Genomic DNA, 25457 nt, shown 5'->3' on the forward strand with positions numbered 1-25457 from the left:
AGGTCGGCTACATGCAAGGCAAATGCCCTCCCTTCTGTGCTATTGTTTCTGGCCCCTGGACTTCCAACTTTATTAGTCTTTTCAAAAACTGTTTTTTGTCTAGGGGAGGCTTACTGTTGGCAGTGCTCAAAGTGACCAGGGGCTATTCCTGGATGTTCTCAGCAGGAGAGAGGATGGGGGAAGGTAAAACAGGGCCTCAGACTTGCTTGATATTGGATGTTTCCATTTGAATCACATCCCAGACCCAACTTGATTATTTTTCAATATATCAGGGACTTGCCTGGGTTCTCTGCATTTCCATATGAATGTAGGGGAGGCCCTCCCAAGTGGTGCTCAGGAGGGCCAGGGGACCACTGGGTCATTCTTAGCAGACTATGCCAGGAGGTCAACGCAAGAGCTGAGGATGTAATGCTGCTTAGACCCTTCAGTGCCAATGACAATGGGGTCACCCAGCATTGTGGGCAACTCCAGGGTTGCACTTGGAGATGCCCACAGAAGCCTGTGGTGCTGCGAACCTGACCTCAGGGTGACCACAGGACAATCTCCCTCGCCCTAACCCATTTTTTTTCTTGTGTGTATGTGTGTGTGGTTGTGTTGTGTATTTTGAGGGGAAGCCACATCCAGCAGTGCTCAGGTGTTACTCCTAGCTCTGCACTCACCTGGAAGGCTGAAGACCCTGCCTATGGGATGCCAGAGATTGAAACCCAGGTCGACCAAATGCAAGGCATATGCCCTCTCTATTGTGCTGTACTCTGGCCTCAGCCCCAAATCTTTTTGATTCCTCAGGAATGATTTGACATGACATTGTATAGATGTTCAGATGGCAGAGGGTCAGAAATCAGAGAAATGCAAGTGACCGAAGTCTGATAGGACCACTGAATTTAAGGAGCCCAGAGGGGCCTCAGAATGTTCTAGAACTCCTAGGCTGTGTGTTCTCATGCAACATCTCCCCTTCCTCATCAACTCCAGATCCTGTAGTTTTCCTCGATGCCTACTTTTTCCAGTAAAGACACAGTGGGTGGCTGATCATCATACTGATCACAAACTTGGACATGATCCTTTCTGAGATCAAGAAGAAACAAAATTAGAGCGTTTTCACACTAGTCTTTCTTTGACAAAGTTCCAGCTAGACCAGTCATGGTCTGGGTCAGCCTGAAGTCAGGGACGGGCCAAAGGAGCCATATTTGTGGCTCTTGGCCCCACCCCTCCCTGGCCCAATTTAATTGGACCAGGATAGAAACTGATATTTAACGGAGCCAATCAGCTTCCACGCCTATGAAATTCAAAGTGGGTCAATAACCAGCTGAATCAGCTATATTTGGAGAAATGAGGTACAAGACCAGGAAGCAGTGGCGAGCTGGAGTCTCAGGTAGGCCGTGTTAGGTTGGGTTAGAGCAGTGGGTATGAGTCTACAGAGGAAAGTGAAAATGGGGTCACAGGTCAGGTACTCTTGGCTAACCATTTCCCACTCTATTCCATGAAGTCAGGAGATGCTTTATTTTATATATATTTTTTGAGATCTTTCTAACCATAAAGAGGCTGCCTACTGGTAGCTCAACTCCATTTGAGCTGCAGGTGAAACATATTAGCCTTCTGCATTGTTTTAAGCTTTGATCTTGGGGGCTGGAGTTGATAGCACATCAGGCAGGGCATTTGCCTTGCATGCAGCTGACTGGGGTTTAATCCTGCCATCCCATATGGTCAGGAGTGACTTTTGAGCACCGCTGGGTATGACCCGCCCCCCCCCCCCCCAAAAAAAGAGGTTTGATCCAGGGTTGGAGAGGTTGTACAGTGGGGAAGGCACTTGCTGGGCATGTGATTGATCCCAGTTTGATCCCTAGCACCACCTATGGTCCCTTGGACACCACCAGGAGTGATCCCTGAAACAGAGCCAGGAGTAAGCACTGAGCACAGTGGGGTGTGACCTGCCAAAGGCATGAAGGTTGGGAGACATCTAGACCCAGCCCTGGTTCAATAGAACCAGGAGCTTGAATGGTGCCCGCCCGTTTCAGACAAGCCCTGTGTTCTTTGCCTCTCACCTCCTGCTGTTGTCTGTATACCTTCTCCTCTCACTCATGTCACTTCCCTGGCTGTCACCTGTAAAAATTGTCTACTGATCCCTGTGGTCAAATAAAATAGTATGGCTTCATTTAACTAGCCTATGTAAAATAACTTCTCCTCCTTGTGGGGGGAGAGAGACAGAGACAGACACAGACACAAAGAGAGACAGAGAGCAAGAGTAGAGGTTAAGGTGTTTGCCTTGCACACAGCCAATTCTGGCAGGTCCCTTGAGCACCACCAGAAGCACTTAAGCACTTCCAAGTGTGGCCCAGAAACAAATTTATCCTTCTTGTAAATGAAACAAGCTTGATGAGAACTGGCAGCCAGTTTCCTCTCAACCCTGCCCACCCAACTAGGTGTCCTAACCCAAATGGACAGCATGTTGGCCAGGTCTAACTAATTCAAAGCAAAGTCCAACCTACTGTAGGGCATCCCTTTCCAAACCAAACAACAGGCCCTTTGGAAAGAAAACTTTATGGAATTTCTAACTCCTTCGGAAAAAAAAACACAATTGCCAGAACATTGGCATCTGTTTTGATACATGAGGTTTTCTGTATAGGGTCAGACACACACAAAGGATCCAACACACAGAAGATATTCAGAGGGAGAGGAAAGGGGAAAAGAAGTTGAATTCTTGACAATGTTGAGCTGGTATTAAACTTTCCCTGGAACCTCTTGATTTCTATTGTTGAATGACCAACTAATATTCTTTTTTTTTTTGTTTGGGCCACACCCAGCGGCGCTCAGGGGTTACTCCTGGCTATCTGCTCAGAAATAGCTCCTGGTAGGCTCGGGGACATATGGGATGCCAGGATTCGAACCAACCACCTTAGGTCCTGGATCGGCTGCTTGCAAAGCAAACGCCACTATGCTATCTCTCCTGCCCCATATTCTTTTTTTTTTTTTTTTTTTTTTTGGTTTTGGGGCCACACCCGTTTGACGCTCAGGGGTTACTCCTGGCTATGTGCTCAGAAATCGCCCCTGGCTTGGGGGGGACCATATGGGACGCCGGTGGGATCGAACCGCGGTCCGTTCCTTGGTAGCGCTTACAAGGCAGGCAGACACCTTATCTCCAGCGCCAACCTTCCCGGCCCTCCTGCCCCATATTCTAATGGTTAAAAGCTGACATTGACTCCACTGGCTGTTTTGTTTTTTTCTTGGTTGTTGTTATTTTTTTTTATTTTTTTACTTTTGGGACTCCATCTGACAATGCTCTGGGTTTAATCCTGGCTCTCCACTCAGGAATCATTTTTAGTGGTACTCGGGAGACTCTATGAGATGCCGGGATCAACCCAGGTCAGCTGCTTCCAAGGCAAATGCTCTGTCTGTTGTGCTATTGCTAGCTCCTGTTTTTGTTTTGGGTTTTTTTGTTTGTTTGCTTGCTTTTTCGGGCCACACCAATGATGCTCAGGGATTACTCCTGGCTATGTACTCAGAAATCGCTCCTGGAACGGGAGACCATATAGAATGCGGGGATTAAACCCAAGGTCCCGTCCTGGATTGCCCTGTGTAAGGTAAAATGCCCTAGCACTGTGCTATCATGTCGGCCCCGTGAACAAAAAATTTTTAATTGAGCTTCAGTTCCGTTCAAAGTCAAACTCTAAATACTTTTTATCTCATTGTCAACCATCTCATTTGTGATTGCTAAGAATAACTGGAGTACGAGAGATAAAGAAACTCTATTTCTAACTACAGTGAATGGGTTTTCCCCCATCTTCTGAAGATTTTCTAGAATGGAGAGAAATGGGTGCTGGTCTTTGTTTTTTTGTTTTTATTTTTTTGTTTGTTTTTTGGTTTTTGGGTTACACCTGGCTAGTGCTCAGGGATACTCCTGGATCGCCCCAGGCAGGCTCAGGGGACCATATGGTATGCCTGGATTTGAACCACTGTCCCGTCTACATTCAAGGCAAATGCCTTATCTACATGCTATCTCTCTGGCCCAGTGCCTGGTCTTTGTTACGAAAATGTGAGCTTTTGCATGGTCCAGAATAAGCTATGAATGGCTCCCGGGGTTTAAATCCCCATGTATTTTCAGAGGTTTAGACAACTTTGAGGCAGCTCTTGCATCCTTTACGTATAAGATTCCTTTCTTTAAGGGCAGGTAAGTTAGAGAGTAAAGAGTTTCTCCACTTTGATTTGCTCTAAAGAAAAAGGCCTCAATTTTAAGTCCTTTTGCACCACCTCCAAGCCCTCCACGGTTACACTGATGGGTCAGGGCTGGGGAGACACCCCATGTGGCAGTATCTAGCCAGCTGGAAAGTAAATGTCAGCCAAGGTTCGCAGTAAAGTCAGGAGAGCTCAGCAACCCGAAATCATTAGTGTCCTAGCCACTGGGTTCAAGGGAATGTTGGCATCAGGAAGAAGCCCAATCTGCTAGACTTTATCCTTGGAGGCCAACCCAGACAGTGCCAGCCCCAATGACCAGGGGCCTGGATTTCAGCAGACCTAGGGCTTTTAGCTGTAGAAGCTGCCCATTGGGACCATCCTACCATTGTTGGGGGTTGGAGTGATAACAAGCAGGGAGGGGTGTTTGCCTTGCACTCAGCTAACCTGGGTTCAATCCCCACGAACCCATAGAGTCACTTGAGCACTTCAGGAGTGATTCCTGAGTGCAGAACTAGGAATAATCCTTGTGGTATCATCAGGTATCACCAGTGATCACCCACAGTGACCCCAAAATTAAAATCAGAAAGGTGTTTGGGTTGAGGAGCTGGCTCAGAGAAAAGATGACTCCTGAGAACTACTGGGTCTGAAATAAAAGAGAAAGGAAAAGATGTTGGGCGCCAGAACAATAGCAACAATGGGTGGACGTTTGCCTTCCACACAGCCAACCTGGGACTGACCCAGGTTCGATCCCCAGCATTCCATATGTCCCCATAAGCCTGCCAGGAGTGATTCTAAGAGCTGGAGTAACCAGCTAAGGAGTAACCCTTGAGCATTGCTGGGTATGGCCCAAACCCCCTAAAAAGACAAAGAAGGCAGGCCAGGAACACCCCTGTTGTTGGAAAGATGGTCCACTGGAGCATGCTGGGACCCAGTTTTCTTCAGAATGGAGGAGTCAGACCAGCCTGAGTCTGAGCCTGTCAACCAAGACTCCTGGATGGGCTAACAAGCCTCACACTTAAGCTTAGTCAGAGACATGCGAACACCTGGGTTGCAGACCCCTGTGGGCAGAGGGTCTGTCTTCTCTGCCTCGATGGCATCTGGAAGATTCCCTCCTTCCCTTCTTGAATGGTGGGCAAAAAGCTCATGGAACCCAGCCCCAAGAAGGGGTTACCTGCTGTGGCCTGTGCCCCTCAATTTTTCCAGCCAATCCCCCAAACTCATGAATCCTCTTCTGTCTTCCTTTGTGGAGGCACAGTCCACACCACCGCAGGACCTTCCCTCTCCTGCCCACCCTGGGTGCAGGAAGAGTTGAACACAACTGCTGAAACCCCAAGAACCCTTTCTGGTAATGCCCTAGCCAGCTCATGCTTGGAGGGGAGGTACACAAAGGGAGGCAGAGAAGCCTAGCCCCTGAGCATGGCGGAAGTGGGTGGTTTATGGGGTGTCTCCAAGGCTTCTCTGCCCATTTCCCCCTCATCCACATACAAGAGCCAAAGCACTGAATAGTAGGTGAACGGTTTTCCTTTTTCCCCAGAGTTACTGATGGGGGTGTTGGAAAGAAGAGACAAACACAGCACCTCTGTGGGTTTCCTGGACAGATGGGGGTACCTTGACCTTGTCCTTAGGCTAGTGTTTCCCCTCTGACTCAGTGCCTGAGCACTCCAGCCCTTCTGAAGCCCAGCTAATCCCGTGGAGCCAGGAACACCACCCTGTTTAGGGCCTGAATGGGGGGCATGTGGCTTAAGGGCCAATGCACATTCCGCCACCATGGTCTCCATGGTCAAGCTCCAGAGAGGGACACGACCACAGGGCCCCCTCCAAGAAAGGGGAAGTGTTTGAGAAAGTGACTGGGGTCACATCAGTACATCTGCAGTTCTACAGGGGAGATTCCCAGAGCATGGTAGGGGTTGGGGGGACAAGCCTGGGTGCCAGCAGAGGGTTGCTCAGAGCTGTAGAGATCTCCTCGGCTGTTGATGCCACAGAGTATAGGGGCTCCCTACTGGGGCCAGTGCTGTCAACACTCCCCAACACACACACACACACACACACACACACACACACACACACAAATGAACACAAATGAGGACTCCCCCCAGGCAGGGTTGAATGACAGTGAACAAAGTCAGGACACGAGAGCCTATTCATTCCGGATCAGGTGATGCTCTTGGATGAGTTCTGGGTGTCGGCAGTGACGTGGGGGGGGTGTCCCAACCCGGCTCCACCAGTCCCCCACCCCCACTGTACAGCCTCCAAGACCCACTCAACACCCCCCACCTCTCCCCAGTCACTACTCTTGAGAGCCAGAGTTCGACCTGACGACACCTGGGGCCATGAGCCCCTCCGGCCACACCATCTCCTGGCCCCAATTCCCGGTGGCTGGACTCCTGCAGGCCGCGACCTTCGTCTCGATGGGCAGAAAGCAGGAGGCCATGGCAGCCAGCACGCAAGCAGCACATGTACACCGCCAGTGACAGATACACAGGAGGATTCAGCATCACCTGAGGAGGAGGGGAGAGAAGAAACAGGCAGTGGAGCACATCCAGGTCCATGTGGTGAGCACAACAGTGATTGCACCCGGATCACACAGACCACACCAGGTCAAAGCACTCTGGTAGTTTGTGGGCGGGGATCCCATTTCAGCCCCATGAGAGGGATGAAGAATCCGCACAACTCCCCCCTTCCTGGCTGTGTGTGTACTGGGGCATGTTTTTGTTAGCCTAAGTTCGCTAACCTGCAGGCCATCTAGCCCCTTCATAAGCCCAGTTTATTGTGTCACAGTAATGGTCACTGGCTGTAGCATCCCAGGGCAGGGGACTCAACCTAGAACCCCCCCTTAGTATTCAGTGACTTTTGTGCCCCCTAAAACCTCCCATGTTTAGGGGGTGCATCTACTAAGTGATGGGGTGATGAGACCCTGTGTCTGGGGGGACACCTACCTGAGCGATGAACGGGGGTGATGAGGGCGCCCACCTCTCGCCATCCCACTGCAGGTGCCCAGACCCCAGCTGCCCCGTGTTGCCAGTGGGGTACACCTAAAACACAGCCACCCCAACTTGTCACCAACAGGGGTGGTGGGAACTAGATCCCAGATGCTAGTCAGAGTCTGTGGGGTGTTCATAGCCCATTTGGGTTGAATACTGGGATATGATGTTATGGGGACAGAAAGCTCCGTTAGGGAAAGAAAGTGGAGGGGGGTCTCTAAAGAGCCTGCCAGGAGCTGTAGGACAGGCAGGATGTCGGATGCAGATCATGACTTGTCAAGGGCTTTCCAGAAAAGACCCCCCCCCCTGAGGGGCTGGAGTGTAAGGCACAGAGTAAGGCTTCACACATAATCAATACCCCTGGTTCACACCAGGGGTCCCCACACACACTGCTGGGTTGACTGCAGCAGCACAGAGCCAGGGACAGCTCTGACCACTGTGGAGCATGTCTCTCATCTCTCGAGTTTTAATGTCCCTGACTTCTGCCCTGAACCTCTTTTTTTGTTGTTTGTTTGATTGATTTTTTTGTTTTTTGTTTTTGTTTTTGGGTCACACCCAATCAGTGCCTCAGGGGTTATTCCTGGCTCCATGCTCAGAAATCGCTCCTGGCAAGTATCGGGGGACCATATGGGACGCTGGGATTCGAACTGATGACCTTCTGCATGAAAGGCAAATGCCTTACCCTCCATGCTATCTCTCCGCGCCCCCCCCCCCTCTTTTTTTATGGTCACATCCAGCAGCGCTCGGAGTTACTTCTGGCTCTGTGCTCAGAAATCAATTGTTCCTAACAGGCATGGGGGACCATATGGGATGCTGGGATTCGAACCACCATTCATCCTGGATCAGTTGCATGCAAGGCAAATGCCCTGCTGCTGTGTTATCTCTTTGGTCCCATGCCCTGAGCCTTTTAGCGTGGCCATTTCTCTGCCTTCTGACTTGCCTCATCACCCAATGAGACATATGAGCCTTTACTCTGCTTCACAAAAAACTCTGGAAGAATAGACTGTCAATAGATCAAGCATTAAGGTCATTTTGGACTGCAGAAGGCACAGGCCTTGTTCTGTTTTGTTTGGTGGCTACACCCAGCAGTGCCCACAATAATCAGGTTATTTCTGGTAGACCCTCTGAGATCACTGAGGATGCGGGGAAATGGAAGCCAGGTTTGATTGCATGAGAAGCAAATGCCTTTCCTGCTGTACCTGCCTCCCTCCAGCCCCCAGAGACCTACCTTGCATGCAGTCAATCTATTTGTCTTTGGCATATGGTCCCCCAAACTCTGTTTACTTACACTGTTACACTTAACTGTTAACACTGTTTACAGAAGTAAACACGGTTTACTTTCTGAGCAGAGCCGGGAATAGCCTCTGAGCAGCACAGGTGCATCACAGGTGCACCACAGTTGACCCCTCAAAAACACCTCCACAATTTTTTGGAATGTTTTGGGCCACGACTGGATGGCGCTCAGGGATTACTCCTGGCTTGTGCTCAAAAATTGCTCCTGGCAGGCTCCAGGGACCATATGGGATGCCGGGATTGAACCCGGGGTCTGTCCTGGGTCAGCCGTGTGCAAAGCAAATGCCTTTATCACTGTACTATTGCTCCTGCCCCCCCCCCAAAATAAAACCCCCTCACGTTCATTTTATTGTTTTTTTTTCCCCCACAAGCTTTTAAAAACTAAAGAAAGTTCTCTTTTAAGGGGGAAAATGAGGAGGACCCTTTTTGCCTGAAACTGCTGTGACCCTGGGAATTTAACTACATTAGTGGGTTTTTGTTTGTTTGTTTGTATTGGGGGCACACACAGCAGAGCTCAGGGCTTAGCTCTGGCTCTACCTCAGAAATTGTTCCTGCAGGTTTGGAGGACCATATGGTGATGTCTGGGATCAAACAATTAGCTGTGTGCAAATCTCCACTGTGCAATCGCTCCAGCCCCTAGACATCAACTTTTACAGCAGGAAAAGAAACTGCAAGATTGTCTGTTTGTTTTTGTTTCGGAGCCACACCTGGCAGCATTTAAGGCGTTACTCCTGGCTCTGAGCTCAGAATTTCTTTGAGATATACAATAAGAAATTTCTATTGCTTAAGAAATATTTAAAATGACACAACAAATATTCATGAGGGGCTGGTGAGGGTGGCGCTAGAGGAAGGTGTCTGCCTTGCAAGCGCTAGCCAAGGAAAGACCGAGGTTCGATCCCCCGGCATCCTATATGGTCCCCCCAAGCCAGGGCGATTTCTGAGACACTTAGCCAGGAGTAACCCCTGAGCATCAACATGGGTGTGGCCCAAAAAAACCCCAAAACCAAACAAACAAAATATCCATGAAAAAAAAATCCATGAGACTACTCATGGGGTTACTTCTGGCTCTGTGCTCAGAAATTGGTCCTGGCAGGCTCGGGGGGACCATACGGGATGCTGAAGATTGAACCCAGGTCATTCCGGGGTTGTCTGCATACAAGGCAAATGCCCTACTGCTGTGCTATATTGCTCTACGCCCCAGATTCCTGCCGAAGTTGTGGCTCAGACGTGAGGACAAATTTCAGATGGGTTTTTTTTTTTTTTTTTTATTCTTCAGGGGAGAGCACGAACCGCAGTCCCCCCACTACCACAATTATGCAGTCGAGTTTCCCACATTTGGGGGAAATCGCAGGGGTCAGCACACCCAGAGGGCAATGGGTGAGCCTCGCCCTGGGGAACACCACCTTCGTGATCGATCGGTATCTCCCCTGCCAGGTAAGTATCAGATGGGTTCTGTGGTCGCACCCGCCCACCCCCTACTACAAACCCCCACCGGATACTCCCCTCTACCTCTGGTGTGTAAACATAGCTGCCTGGAAGCCTCCAGAAATAAACGCTCTTGCAATGAAGAGTTAATAGAGTGAGCATGTTTCTAAGGGAAAAGACAAAAAGTCAATCATCACATCTGTTGTCTTGGTTTGACTGGCCCATTCCTGTCAGTCCCACCGAACTTTCTCCACAGTGACATGGGCCAAGCCTGTGCCTGCCTACAAAGCTACTGGCAGTGGGTGGAACCAGGCCACAATACCCTCCACAAGCGTGTTTGCTCTCAGACTTCTCCTCTCCTCCGGGGCTCCTGGCTGAGAGGTGGACACATCTGGGGAGCCCAGGGTAGAGACGTCAGGTTGGAATTGGCACTAGCCAGAGCAAAAGCTAAACCTCCCCCAACTTCTACTGCCCCCCCCCCCAGACTGAGTCTCACTATTTGTGCTGACTCCCAGAGAGGAAGTCTGGAGCCTTGATCCCACTGGAGGCTGGGGGGTCCTGTGGTTGACCCCCAGGGCGAGAATGTTAAACTGTAGCCCTGCCAAGGAAGTGGGTCCCGACCCACCTTCCAACACAGATGAACAGTAGGAGGCTGCAAAGGGAGAAGACGACGAAGCACAGGGCCATGGTCTTCTTGCGGCCCAGGCGATCGATGATCCAGAGAGTAACCAGGACGCCTGCAGGAGAGGGGCACCGGGTGAGCACTAAGCCTGGGAACTCCGCCTGTTGGACTCACGACACACACACACACACACACACACACACACACCCGCACAGAACCTTATCCCTGCCAGAGCAGTGTAGACCAGCAACTCACTTCCTGTGACCAGTATCCTTCCTCCCTCCCTCCCTCCTTCCTACCTCCCTCCCTCCTTCCTTCCTTCCTTCTTTCCCTCCCCTCCCTCCCTCCCTCCTTGCTTTCCTTCCTCCATTCCTTCCTTCCTTCCTTCCTGCATTCCTTCCTTCCTTCCTTCCTTCATTCCTTCCTTGTTACTCATACTTGTTCCTCCTTCCTTGTTCCTCCCCGTTTTGCCCTCCTTCCATCCCTTCTTTCCTTTTTATTGGAGGGAGGGAGTTTGGGTTATTATACCCAGCGGGGCTCAGAAGTTACTCCTGGCTCTGCAATCAGAAGTGTTCCTGGCAGGTTCAGGAGCCTATAGGAGCCTATATGGGTGCTGGGGATTCGAATCAGGGTCTGTTCTGTGTTGACCATGTGCAAGTCAAACACACCTTACCGCTGTGCTATCACTCCGGGCCCTTCCCTTTTTTTTTCTTTCCCCTTCCTTCTTTTCTTTTTGTTTTGTTTTTGGGCCTACTCAGTGGTGCTCAGGGGTTACTCCTGGTTCTGCACTCAAGAATTACTCTTGACAGTGGTTGGGGGACCATATGGGATCCCAGGGATCAAACCTGGGTTGGCCTGCATGCAAAGCAAATGCCCTACTGCTTTGTTTTCGCTTTGCTCCCCATTCCTTCCTTCCTTTCTTCCCTTCCCTTCCCTTCTCTCCTTCCTTCCTTTTTTAAAATTTATTTTCTAAAAAATATGGAACACTTCATGAATTTGCATGTTATCCTTGCGCAGGGACCATGCTAATCTCTGTATTGTTCCAATCTTAGTATATGTGCTGCCGAAGCAAGCACTCTCCTTCCTTATCCTTCCTTCCCTTCATTCTTTTTTTCCCTTTATTCCTTCTTTCCTTTTTTTTATATATATATTTGGGTCATACCCGCTGCTCTCAGGGGTGACCTCCTGGCTCTATGGCTCAGAAATCGCTACCTGGCAGGCTCAGGGACCAATATGAGATGCCGGATTTGAAACAACCGACCTTCTACATGCAAGGCAAATGCCTTACCTCCATGCTATCTCTCCGGCCCCCATTTCTTTCCTTTTTCTTCCTTTATTTTTCTTCCTTGTTGCCGTCCTTCCTTCCTTCCTTCCTTTCTTCCTTCCTTCCTTCCTTCCTCCCTCCCTCCTTCCCCCTCCCTCCCCTCCCTCCATCCCTCCCTCCCTCCATATATCATCAAACCCAAAGGTGCACAGGAGCTATTCCTGGCTCAGTGCTCAGAGAGCCACAGTGGGTTGGGGATCTAATCAGTGTTGACCACATTGCCAAGTAAGCATCTTATCCCTGTACTCTCTCTACCCCCCCCCAATAAAAGCTTCTGAACACTGTACCCCCACTGCAAGGGCTTTCTCTTTTCTCCCTGGCCCTTCTCATATGCTCAGAACATCAGAGATTTCCCTCCCTGGCCAGGAAAGTTGTGGCCAATAGCCAGGGAGGGACTGTCCCTCTGTCCCTTGTCCCCTGTTCAATTCCATGCAAGGGTCTGGATATGACCTGGAAGCAGTATGACCAAGAATCTAAGAAATTGACCCTGCAGGCGTGAAAATGGGCACTAAGTGTCCCCATTTGTAAATGGGGAAACTTCATCCCTGAGCCCTGCAGTGAGGGCTGAAGCCCTCTCAGTCTAGGGCCTCTAGAAATCAGATTTGTTCACACAGGCAGAGGCTGGATAGGTGCCACTTTGTCAGGCATTGTGTGTCAGTCACCTCACCTGGGAATTCAGATAGGGTGGTCCACAGTAGGTCCATGTAGTCCCTCCTTACTCAGGTACTCACAGGCCAGACTGCATTTGGCCTCCACGGCCTTCTTCTGGCTGGAGGACTGCGAGTGGTCGGGGGAGAGGTGCAGGAAAGCAGCACTGTGAGTCCCCACTCCCATCCCTGCCTACTTCCTAGTTGGCAGCATCTGGACCCAGCATTGTTAAGTGCCCACTCCGAGCTCTATCATCCTAGAGGTGCTCAGGAGCACTGCACGGTGCCAGGAATAGACCTGAGAACCAGGATTTGTGCGAGCCCCAGGCATGTCGGGTAAGGGCAGCCTCTATGACAGAGCTGCATGCTGGAGCTCTTTTGCTTATTATTTGTTTAAATTTTGGGGCCACATCTGGCAGTGTTCAGGAGTTACTCCTGGCTCTGTGCTCAGGAATCACGCCTGAGCATAGATGCACAGGGACCCTATGGGATGCTGGGGATGGAACCCAAGTAGCTGCATGCAAGGCAAACACCCTCCCTGCTAGACTATTGCTCTGGCCCCTATTATTTGTTTCTTTTGATTTCATGACTCCCACCTCTAGCTGCTCACAGAATCATTATTGGGGAGCTTTATGTTGTGTTTTGGGACCACGCCTAGTGGCGTTCAGGAAGCTCTGATTCAGAAATAACTCCTGGCAGGATGGGAGCAATGGTGTAGCGGTAGGACATTTGCTTTGCACGCGGCTGACCCAGGACAGACTGCAGTTCGATACCCTGGAGTCCCATATGGTCCCCCAAGCCAGGAGTGATTTCTGAGTGCAGAGCCAGGAATAACCCCTGAGCATCACCAAGTGTGGTCCAAAAATACCCCCCACAGAAAAACATGGGGAACCCTGTGTGTGGTGGGGCTGGGGGCCCATAAGTGGTAGTTGTGATGGGGTTGCCGTACTCACTGCTGCAGACGTCCCCCGCCTGGAAGAGCTCCGTGGTGAGCAGAACTAACCCATAGTAGGAAAATGCGTTGGAGAACCTGCATGGGGAGGACAAGGAAGATTTTTCCTCACTCAGGAGGTGACGGACCTACAGGTAGCCAGGAAATAAATCATCTTAGCTAGAAAAACGACAGTGAAGAGGGGCTGCAAAGGTGATTTAGGGACACTTAATTACTAAATTACTGGAAAGCTGGCACCCGTAGGAAATCCCTTATTAGTAGAGGTCCTGTATTCACTCTTACATTTGCTCCTTCTCCCAGAAGACAATCTAGATACTTGTTTGTTTTTGGGTCATATTCAACAGCGTTCAAGGGTTCCTCCTGTCTCTGCACTCAGAAATTGTTCCTTTCTGGCTCAGGGCACACTATGGGTGCCAAGATTCAAACCACCATCTGTCCTGGGTCAGCTGCGTGCAAGGCAAATGTCCTACCGCTATGCTATCTCTACAGCCCCAATCCAGAGGCTTTTGCTTTGGCTATTCCAGGCCCTTTGAAATGGAAAAGCCTAGCTAGGTGAGAGTTTGCAAGCAGACAACTATGTGTTAATGTTTGCCCTTCTTTCTGTGATTACTGGTTCTGAATAATAAATACTGTGGTGGAGGACAGTCAGGGCTCTCAGTCCATGAGGCTGAGAGGCCCCAATCCCATGCTTTTCTAGCCTATGTCGATCTTGTTTTCTTTTTTTTGATTTTTTTGGGCCACACCCAGTGATGCTCAGGGGTTTCTCTTGGCTCTTCGCTTAGAAATTGCTCCTGACAGGTATGGGGGATCATGTGGGATGGCAGGATTCAAACCACTGTCCGTCCTAGATCAGCTGCATGCAAGGCAAACACCCTACCGTTGTGCTATCTTGCCAGCCCCCAACAAAAAATATTTTTAACTAAAAATTAGAAACTCCCTATGATCCGAATGATTGTTCCACTTTAGGTTAGCTACCCAAACTCTACAAAAAGTAGAGATGGTAGCTGCTGCACCTCCACATTCCTTGAAGCCAATAAAGGCACAAGAGCCAAACACTGGAAACGTCCCAAGTGCCCCAGGCAGAGGACTGTTTGGGAGACTTGGGGAGGTTCAGCTCCTGTCCGGGTGGTGATCCCAAAATTCAAAGTGCTTTTGCATTCCCCTTGTGTATTCCTATTGTTTCTCTGCCACTTGCACCTCAGCAACAAAAATGATCTGAAACTTCCTCATTGCTTTGTGAGCATGTTGTTTGTCTCTGTTGAGACTGAATAACCTGGGGCCGGGAAGGTGGCACTACAGGTTAGGTGTCCGCCTTGCAAGTGGATGGACCGCGGTTTCGATCGCCCGGTGTCCCATATGGTCCCCCCAAGCCAGGGGTGATTTCTGAGCACAAAACCAGGAGTAGCCCCTGAGCGTCAAACGGGTGTGGCCCAAAAACCAAAAAAAAAAAAAAAAAAGAGACTGAATAACCTGCTTTTGCCCATGCCCTGGAAACTAGTTCGATTTGAGGCTTGGGGAATTAGCTCAGGGGAACCAACTCTCTCTGTGTTAGGGTCTTCCTCCTCCAGGCAGCCCTAAATTTTGAACTCGAGGGGAAGTGTTTTTCCTTTCATACTTGTAGGAGGCACGATTTGTTTTAGCGAGTTACCGTATTTTCCGGCGTATAAGATGACTTTTGAAACAAAAAAAAAGTCAACCGAAAATCGGGGGTCGTCTTATACACTGAATATATCCCGAAAAATGTTTCAATATGCCACTAAACGAAAATTGTCTGAATATTGCCACAAAACAAATTTTCCAACTCGATCCTGCACCAATCACTGCCAGGCTGCTCGGACCGCCTTTCTAATTCAGCCAATCCAAGCAGGCTTTTTATGCATGCAAATTAGACAATGTTCTGTACTGAATCTACACTGTCAAAAGCCAGCTCAGATTGGCCAGAGTCAGAGAGGAAGTCTATTAAGTATAACCTTTGAACCTTTGCTTGTTGTGATTGGCTCACTGTGGTACATACAGTTGCAGCACAGGAACGTTCTGTCTTATACAGTGAATATAGGCCTAAACCTATGTTTTAACTGTAAAATTAGGGGGTCGTCTTATACGCCTGGTTGTCTTATATATCGGAAAATACGGTATGTCATAGCATGACACTCTGGTATTTACAAACAAACAAAAACAGGGGACCTGAGCAATAGAACAGTGATTATGCATTTGCCTTGCATATGACCAACTTGGGATGGATCCGGGTTCAATCCCCAACATCCCATATGGTCCGAGAGCTTGCCAGGAGCAATTTCTGAGTACAGAGCCAGGAGTAAACCCTGAATACCTGTGGGTGTGACCCCCCCCCAAAAAAAAAAGAGTAGTGAAAGGAGGGAAAGTGATATGCAGGATGCCCCTTCAGGAACAATATTACAAACCACAGTTTCTAAAAGGAAAAAAGAGAGAGAGAGACAGAAATAAAAATGTCTGCCTCAGAGGGAGGGCAGAATTGGTGGCAGGAAATGTGCACTGATGAAGGGTGTTGGACGTTGCATGATTGAAACTCAAACGTAACAGCTGCGTATCTCAAAGTAATTTAATTAAATTAAATTAAAATTATTTTCAAAAAGATGGAACTTTGGGCCGGAGTAATAGCGCAGTGGTAAGGCATTTGCCTTGCATGCGGCTGATATCCAGGATAGACCTCTGTTTGACCCCCAGGTGTCCCATATGGTCTCCAAGCCAGAAGCTATTTCTGAGCACATAGCCAGGAGGAACCCATGAGCATCACCAGGTGTGGCCCCCCCCCCCAAAAAAAAGAAAGGGGCCGGTGAGGTGGCCCTAGAGGTAAGGTGTCTGCCTTGCAAGCGCTAGCCAAGGAAGGACAGAGGTTTGATCCCTCGGCGTCCCATATGGTCCCCCCAAGCCAGGGGCAATTTCTGAGCACTTAGCCAGGAGTAACCCCTGAGCATCAAACGGGTGTGGCCCCAAAAACAAAACAAAACAAAAAAAAAAAAGAAAGATGGAACTTTGCCATTTGCAAGAACACCTACGGGTCTACAGGATGTTATAGGGTGTTATGCCCACAGACAAGAATCAGATGAAGATTCACAAAGGGTTTGCGGAGGGGCTCGGTTGGGGCTCTGTGAAACTTACCAGATAAACCACAGCAATAGGGTTGTCCATCGAAAAGGGGGTGTGAAAAGGTCCCTTATTTTGCCTCGGTCTTCCTGTTTCAAGACAAGGAGATGCTATTTACTCTTCTCCCATTCGAACATGTGGGTTCCTGTTGGGCGGCTGAGCCTGGCGAGGGGGACACGGCCCTCCTGAACCCAGGACTCAGTGCACAGATCTGAGCTCCTGGCCTGGAAGCTGGCTTGGCCCCTCGTGTGTGTGTGTGTGTGTGTGTGTGTGTGTGTGTGTGTGTGTGTGTGTGTATGTGTGTGGCAAATTTCTCAGGCCATTTCCGTCCTTCCCACCCACCCACCACCCAGATCTCAGGGATAGTGGAGACCTTGGTGTGTGTGTGTGTGTGTGTGTGTGTGTGTGTGTGTGTGTGTGTGTGTGTGTGTGTGTGTGTACCTTTGGTTAAGATTCCCTCCATGAAAGCTGTCTCCATACTCCTGAGAAGAGTATCTGGTGGGGTTTGGGCAGCGGGTGGACACCTAGCCCACACTGACCTGCCTGGAGATGATGAGCTTCCCCAGCGGCATGGGGGCACCGTTCTCTGCAGCTATCCTCTTCAGGGTGGCCATGGCCTTCTCCTGGTTGCCGGACAGCACATCATACCTAGCGCTCTCTGGCAGCCACTGTGATGGAGGATGGAGACAGGCCAAGGTGGGTCGGTGGACCCTGGACACCCCTTCATCTCTCTGCTGACAGTTCTGCTTCTCCTTAGTTTCTGTTCTTGTTTTCAGGCCACACCCAGCGGTACTCAGGGCTCACTCCTGGCTCTGCACTCAGGAATCACTCTTGGCAGCGCTCAACCATTTGGGGAGCCAGAAATCGAACCCTGGTCACCCTCCCCACAGGGGGTTCTGGAACCTGAGACCCAGCAGCAGATCTGGGTGCTACCACACAGGTTGTGTGATCCCACCAAATCCCAAGGGTTTTCAAAGAGGGCCCTGATGCTTCCCCCCACTTCATCTCCAGCACCCTTACACCCCCAGGCCCTCCGAAGTAGAACAGGAAGCCGAGCAACCAGGCTGAGCCTCTAAGAGGCACCTACAAAGCAGAGGATGGCGAAGAGGAGGAGCGGAAGGGCGGAGAGGAGCAGCAGCCATCGCCAACCGAGGCTGGGCATCACGACCACTGCCAGGACCACCTCGAACACTGTCCCGATGGCCCAGAACACCTGGGAGGAAAAGGGCGTGAGTGAGGTGGGGCTGAGGGTAAGGCCGTGGGTGTGGACAGGGTTGGGCACAGATGGGCCAGAGGGGCCTCATTTTCCTAACATCACTCCCCATGGACACCTTCTTCCCGTGTATGATGGGTAGTAGTAGGGGTTAAAGGCAATGCTATGCCCAGGGGAGGGCCACTGGGTGTCCAATTTTTATTCTTCCAGATATTTTTGGGGGGTTGGGGCCACAACTAGAGGCACTCGGGTTACCCCTGGTTCTGAGCTGAGGAATCACTCTTGGCAGGCTCAGGGGACCATATGGATGCCAGGTATCAAACTCAGGTCAACCACATGCAAGGTAAACACCCTCCCCATTGTGCTATCGCTCCAGTATCCACTTTTCCAGATTCTGGGGGCATTTGGGGGGACTTAGTAGAAGGGTGTCTTGAGATTAACTGGCTGGATTGAGAATAGGGCAGCTAGGGGCCTCAGGGATGACCCCCATGAAGAAACTTGGCTCAGGACCCAGGGGCGTCTGGGTAGACAGGTGGGAGAGTGTGATGGAGGCTGGGAGGGGCAAAGGTGCACACCAGCTGGTCCAAACCCCAAATTTCCAGCAGAGAAGACCTCGTCACCTGCCTGGTTCTCAAGTGGTTCAGGAAAGAGGGGAAAGTTCCTGTTCCACATCAGAAACACTCTAACTGGGGCCGGAGAGATAGCATAGAGGTAAGGCATTTGCCTTGCATGCAGAAGGATGGTGGTTTGAATCCTGGTATCCCATATGGCCCCCCAGCCTGCCAGGAGCGATTTCTGAGCATAGGGCCAGGAGTAACCGTTGAGCACTACCGGGTGTGACCCAAAAACAAACAAACAAAAAACAAAAACAAAAAACACTCTAACCTGTCCTCCCTTGTCCCAGAATCCCCCAAGAACCTCCCGCCCCAACACCAGGCATGCTCAAAGGCTCAGCCCTGCTCCTCACCTCAATTAGCAAAATGCACTTAGCTCGGGCTTTCATGGGCAGGAACTCAGCATACAGCGTGACCCTGGAAAGACAGCGTCGGTGGGGATGAAGGGCTGGACTGAGAGGGGGGACATGACCCGGTGGGGATGGGGCCAAGCCCTCCGCACCTCCAAGGACACTCCCTTCAGGAACCCCAGATCCCACCCAGACCTTCAGAAACACACCTCGAAGCTCGGGGTGAGCGCTGGGGTCTCTAGCATTTACATTCTGGATATTGTGTGCTGTTTGTTTTGGAGGGCTGTTTTTGGTGGTGCTCCCTTACTTCTAACTGCACTCAGGGAACTGGACCTCGATTTGGGGCCGCTATTTCAGGTGCCCAGTGGCAGTATGTTGTGACATCACATAATTAAAATCTTGCTTTCTCGTCCCACGAAGTCTTCATTGTGATGAAGCCAATTCCATTACAACACAAATAACCCTTTTGATTTTTTGTTTTTGTTTTTGGATCACATCCAGCAGCATTCAGGGGTTACCCCTGGCTCTGTGCTCAAGGGTCATTCCTGGTGGTTCTCAGGGATGCTGAGATCCCCTATAAGGATGCTTAGGATCAAACCAGAGTCAGCACATGCAAGGCAAACACCACTGTGCTATCACTCCAGCCCCACAAAATAGCCCTTTCAGCCCTTTTTTTTTTTCAGCCCTTTTCAGTACATGTTTCTTCCACCCACCCCTGCCAGTCCCTGGGTGCTTCCTCTGGTCTCTAGTGTCGTTTGCCAACCCGGATGACAAACTTGATGTGCCAGACAAGTTACACTTCCCAGATGCAGCACTCAGCGAACAGCAGCCTATCATGACATGAGTGGGGTGATTGGAGAATGGGGTGCATGTGTAGCACCCCAAGGCAACTCATTTGCTCCTGAATGTCTGTCTGTGTGGGTAAGATGATAAGATCACCGACATTTGGGAGATTTGGAGGCCCCAGAGAGAAATGCTGTAGTGCAGGCTTTGCAATCAGGGCCCCTGGCTGGCTTGCCAGTACCCTATGGGTGAGTATCCTCCAGGAGTGAACCCCAACTCCAAAATTCAAAAGACAGTTTGAAAACCTTTCCACATTCATATAAGTAGAGCCATTTTTTTTTTTTTTTTTTTTTTTTTTTGTCGTGGTACTCAGGGGTTACTCCTGGCTCTGCGCTCAAAAATTACTCCTGGCAGACTCAGGGGACCATTTTGGATGCCAAGGATCGAACCTAGGTCTGCTGCATGCAAGGCTAAACCCCTACCTACTGTGCTATCACTATAGCCCCTATTATATATATATTTTTGGGGGGGAGGGGGTCACACCAGGCAGCGCTCAGGGGTTACTCCTGGCTCCATGTTCAGAAATCATTCCTGGGCCCAGAGAGATAGCACAGTGGCGTTTGCCTTGCAAGCAGCCAATCCAGGACCAAAGGTGGTTGGTTTGAATCCCGGTGTCCTATATGGTCCCCCGGGCCTGCCAGGAGCTATTTCTGAGCAGACAGCCAGGAGTAAACCCTGAGCACCGCCGGGTGTGGCCCAAAAACCAAAACCAGGGGCCGGGCGGTGGCGCTCGAGGTAAGGTGCCTGCCTTACCTGCGCTAGCCTAGGAGACGGACCGCGGTTCGATCCCCCGGCGTCCCATATGGTCCCCCAAGCCAGGAGCGACTTCTGAGCGCATAGCCAGGAGTAACCCCTGAGCGTCACCGGGTGTGGCCCAAAAACCAAAAAAAAAAAAAAAAAAAAAAAAAAAAACCAAAACCAAAACCAAAAACAAAAAAAATTACTCCTGGCAGGCTCGGGGATCATATGGGATGCTGGGATTCGAATCAATGACCTTCTGCATGAAAGGCAAATGCCTACCTCCATGCTATCTCTCCGGCCCCAACCCCTACTATATATTTTTAAACACTGCTACCATGTCCTTTAATAATGGTTTTTCACTTCAGTGTTTTTAGGGGTGTGTGTTTTACTTATGTCACAGGAAACAGCTTTTCCTCTCATTGTTGTAACAAGCATTCAACCATTATTTAGAGTAGTTTGTGACAAAAGTAAGCTGTCTGATCTTAGTCCAAAGCATGGGGCTGATCCAAATCAAAGAATTAGAGTGGGTGAGGAACCAGCCAGGGCAAAGAAGCAGCTGGCAGGGGTGTCAATAACTGCACTGTATAAACAATTGCATGTAAGGCTCTGGGTTTGACAGTTGGCAGAGATGCCCAGGCAGAAATGACCTAGCACCTCAGTCAGGTATTTCCAATGGATTTTCAGGTTTGAGGGTGGAGCAACGTGAGACATGGCCTGAATGAGCTCCTCCTCCATACCAACGGAAAAATTCCCCTATAGGACTGGTGGGCGCTTATCTGCAAGGTTTCTTCGTTTGTTTGTTTTGGGTCCACATCTGATGATGTTCAAAGGTAACTCTTGGCTCTATGCTCAGGAATCACTCCTAGCAATGCTCAGGGGACCTAACAGAATGCCGAGGATCGACCTGCATGGGCCACATACAAGGGTCCTCCCCGTTGTATTATCTCTCCTGTTACGTGGTACATGATTTTGTTTTTGTTTTTGGCCACATTTGACAGTGCTCAGGGGTTACTCCTGGCTCTGTGCTCAGGGATCACTCCTAATGGGCTTGGGAAACCATAAAGAATGCAGAGGATGGAACCTCCGTTGGCCATATGCAGGCAAGCACCCTCCCCAATGTGTTAAGGCTCCGGCTTCCGGACACTTGATCTTAAAAGGGGCTAAAACAAGTGGGTTTCTCCTCTCTGCACACACACACACAATTCCTTCTCACAACTTTTTTGTTTGTTTGTTTGGGCCACACCCGGTGGTGCTCAGGGGTTACTCCTGGCTGTCTGCTCAGAAATAGGTCCTGGCAGGCACGGGGGACCATATGGGACACCAGGATTCAAACCAACCACCTTTGGTCCTGGATCAAGCTGCTTGCAAGGCAAACGCCACTGTGCTATCTCCCCGGGCCCTCCTTCTCACAATTTACCCCCTCCAGTCCCCCCAGATTTCAGCATTTCAACTAAAATCTACAGCGCCCTCTGCTGGAATCCATAAATCTGCCCACAATTTAGATGGAAATATTTTGGTGTTTTGAGTTGATAAAGGCTCAGACTAGTTAGAAATCACCATCATGGGGCCGGAGGATAGCATGGAGGTAAGGCGCTCGCCTTGCATCCAGAAGAACAGCGATTCAAATCCCGGCATCCCATATAGTCCCCAAGCCTGCCAGGAGCCATTTCTGAGCATAGAGCCAGGAGGAACCCCTGAGCGCTGCCTGGTGTGACCCCCAAAAAAAGAAAAGAAATCACCATCATTTGGGGGTGCTTATTAGTTTTTTTTATTTGGTTTGGGGGCCACACCTGGTGGTGTTCAGGGGTTACTTGTTGCTGTATGACAGTTGGATTTGAACTCACCCCTTGGGTAACCCCACTGAAAGACAGTTGAACCTGGAAACGTCCCCTGGACACGCCCCCTTGTCATGCTGGATATAAAAGAAAAACTTAGGGGTCAGAGCAGTTGCACAAGTGGTAGGGCGTTTGCCTTGCATGCTACAAACTAGGATGGAACGAGGTTTGATTCCCCCAGCGTCCCATATAGTTCCCCAAGCCAGGAGCGATTTCTGAGCCCACAGCCAGGAGTAACCCCTGAGTGTCACCGAGTATGGCCCCAAAACAAACAAAACAAAAGAAAAACAACTTGGACTGTTGTGGGGTGGGGAGGTAGGAAGTGATCAGAGCAGCGCCTGGTCCACTGGGGAGGGAGGGGGCAGAGATAAAGCATCGGAGAGATGCCACCTGCTTTGTATCTATTTCTTTCTCTTTCTTCTTTGAACCCAGGCCCTCCCAAGACCACCTCTGGACAATAAATTTTCCCTCACTCTCTCTCTCCCTCTCTTTGAACCTTCCCATCCCCAGCAGTAGCCCAGGCCTCAGACTCCAGGAGGAATTAAAAGTATACTTGGTAAAAAAATAAAAATAAAAAAGTATACTTGATTTCTCTTTCTCTCCTCTCTTCTCTCTCTGTTGGACAGGTAAATGATTGCTACATTTTTGGCATCCCTGGGTGAGCTCTTGGCTCACCATGGGCCCTTGAAACACTGGGCACTGGCAGCCAGGGGCCTCTGAAGTTACTCCTGGCTCTACACTTAGGAATCACTCCTGGCAGGCTTGGGGTACCATATGGGTTACCAGGGATCAAACCCGGGTCAGCCGAATGCTAGGCAAACAGCCTACCTGCTGTGCTATTGATTTGGACCCTTATTAGTTTTTTTTTTTAATTTTTTTTTTTTTTTGTGGTTTTTGGGTCACACCCGGCAGTGCTCAGGGTTTTTTTTTCCTGGCTCCGTGCTCAGAAATTGTTCCTGGCAGGCACGGGGGACTATATGGGACGCTGGGATTCGAACTGATGACCTTCTGCATGAAAGGTAAACGCCTTACCTCCATGCTATCTCTCCAGCCCCTAGTTTTTTATTTTATGACATAAAACAAGACTACAAACTGTAGTGGTAGAAATAAAAGTCCCGGGCCCGGAGAGATAGCACAGCGGTGTTTGCCTTGCAAGCAGCCGATCCAGGACCAAAGGTGGTTGGTTCGAATCCCGGTGTCCCATATGGTCCCCCGTGCCTGCCAAGAGTAACTCTTGAGCACCACCGGGTGTGGCCCAAAAACAAACAAACAAAAAAGAAATAAAAGTCCCTTGAACTCCCTGACTCAGAGAGCCTTCCTCTAGCTGCTCCTCCCGAGACAAATAGCAAGTGTGAGATGGTCACTTCGTATATGATGGATTCCTCCTTCCAGCTCTGATGAAAGGGACCAGTACCTGATCAGCATCATCAATTCACAGGCCGGAATCTTCATCGAACCAGTACAAGGGACTCAGCACACTCCTTCCTTTGCTCAGGCTGAGTTCCAGCCCTTTCCCCCTTTTCTCTCCAACCCCAATTATTCCTTCATCTGTGGATCATGATTCACATGGCATCACTAAATGCAAGGGTCACAGTCAGTGACTAAATCTTTTCTGTTTGCTTGGATTTGTTTTTTCTTTTTTTTTTTTTTTGGGGGGGGGGGTGTCACACCCAGCAGCAGTCAGAATTATTCCTGGCTCTGCACTCAGAAATTACTTCTGGCAGGACCAGTCCATGGTAGGAAGCTTGCCACAAATAGGGGTGAGTGAAGTTAGAGTCAGAAGGGTTTACTATGGGGTGGGAGAGATAGCATGGAGGTAAGGCATTTGCCTTTCATGCAGAAGGTCATCGGTTCGAATATCGGCGTCCCATATGGTCCCCCTTGTCTGCCAGGAGCAATTTCTGAGCATGGAGCCAGGAGTAACCCCTGAGCACTGCCGGGTGTGACCCAAAAACCACAAAAAAAAAAAAAGGAAGAAGAAGAAGAAGGGTTTACTATCACAAAGATAGTTGGAACTGATCACTCTGGACAAGAATGGGGTGCTGAAAGGGGATAAAGTGATATGTATGATACCCCCTCATTAACAATAGTAAAAACCATAGTGTCAAAAGGAAAAAGAGAAGCAAAATGCCTGCCTAGAGACAGGCATGGGTAGGAAACTGAGGACACTTGTAGCGGGAAAAGTGCACCAGTAAAAGGTGGTGGACATTCTTTTTTTTTTTTTTTTTTTTTTTTTTTTTTGGTTTTTGGGCCACACCCGGCAGTGCTCAGGGGTTACTCCTGGCTGTCTGCTCAGAAATAGCTCCTGGCAGGCACGGGGGACCATATGGGACACTGGGATTCGAACCAACCACCTTTGGTCCTGGATCGGCTGCTTGCAAGGCAAACGCCACTGTGCTATCTCTCCGGGCCTGGTGGTGGACATTCTATGACTGAAACTTAGTCATGAACAATTTTGTAACCATAGAGCTTAGCTAAACTATTTTTTTTAAATAGAATAAAGGAAATTACTCCTGGCAGGCTCAAGTACCTTATAGGATGCCGGGGATAGGACCCAGGTTGGTCGAGTGCACAGCAAACACCCTACTCACTATGCTATCACTCCAGCCTCTCAGTGACCAAATCTTAACTCAAAACTGGGCTGGAGGGGCCAGAGAGATAGCACAGTGGTAGGGCATTTGCCTTGCATGTGGCTAACCCAGGATGGACAATGGTTTGATTCCTGGCATCCCATATGGTTCCCTGAGGTCTGCCAGGAGCGATTTCTGAGCGCAGAGCCAGGAATAACTCCTGAGCATCGCTGGGTGTGTCTCAAAAAACAAACAAAATCCAGTCTGGAAAGCTAGCTCAGGGGTTAAAATGTTTGCTGGTCTTTGCAAACAGCTGACTCAAATTTAATCCCAAATCTTCCTTCTGATACCCCTGAGCCCTTCTAGGAGTGACCCCCTGGAGCACAGAGGCACAGAGCCAGGAGGAAGACCTGAGCACAGCCACATGTGGCCCGAAAATACCAAAACACCAACTCAGAATCACATCTTGCATCTGGGTTTTACTGGCAGAACTGAGCTGTTGCATGACTTGGGTGTAGAATGAGAACAGGGATGGCAAGTGGAAAGAGCATAAGAAGTGGGGCTGGAGCACAGGGGGTAGGCACTTGCTACTAACACAGCAGACCTGGGTTCAATCCCCGGCATCCCATTTAGTCCTGAGTCTGCCAGGAGTGATCCCTGAGTGTGGAGCCAGGAGTTAGCCCCTGAGAATAGCCAAATGGGGCCCCCAAACAAACCAAAACAACAACAAAAAGAAATTCTTTTGTGGGACAATGAG

General features: G+C 49.8%; 1 protein-coding gene and 2 non-coding genes across 3 annotated transcripts in view; all 3 read right to left on the reverse strand.

The window, feature by feature from the left end:
* Positions 1-6311: 6311 nt before the first annotated feature.
* Positions 6312-25457, reverse strand: part of SVOP (SV2 related protein) — a 50336-nt gene continuing 31190 nt past the window's right edge. The window contains 14 exon segments of the mRNA XM_049789391.1: positions 6312-6613; positions 6615-6665; positions 7104-7130; positions 7133-7199; positions 9951-10012; positions 10014-10032; positions 10492-10603; positions 12480-12522; positions 12524-12581; positions 13409-13489; positions 16550-16623; positions 17074-17202; positions 17622-17747; positions 18715-18778. Coding sequence (XP_049645348.1) covers positions 6455-6613; positions 6615-6665; positions 7104-7130; positions 7133-7199; positions 9951-10012; positions 10014-10032; positions 10492-10603; positions 12480-12522; positions 12524-12581; positions 13409-13489; positions 16550-16623; positions 17074-17202; positions 17622-17747; positions 18715-18778 — 1072 coding nt within the window. The 3' untranslated portion in view covers positions 6312-6454.
* Positions 9715-9883, reverse strand: LOC126031959 (U1 spliceosomal RNA). Its single transcript, XR_007503762.1, has one exon. It is a non-coding gene; the product is annotated as a U1 spliceosomal RNA (small nuclear RNA).
* On the reverse strand, positions 11461-11564 carry LOC126031741 (U6 spliceosomal RNA). The gene has a single exon (XR_007503571.1). It is a non-coding gene; the product is annotated as a U6 spliceosomal RNA (small nuclear RNA).

Source organism: Suncus etruscus, chromosome 15 (genome assembly GCF_024139225.1).
Source record: "Suncus etruscus isolate mSunEtr1 chromosome 15, mSunEtr1.pri.cur, whole genome shotgun sequence".
Lineage (NCBI taxonomy): Eukaryota > Metazoa > Chordata > Mammalia > Eulipotyphla > Soricidae > Suncus > Suncus etruscus.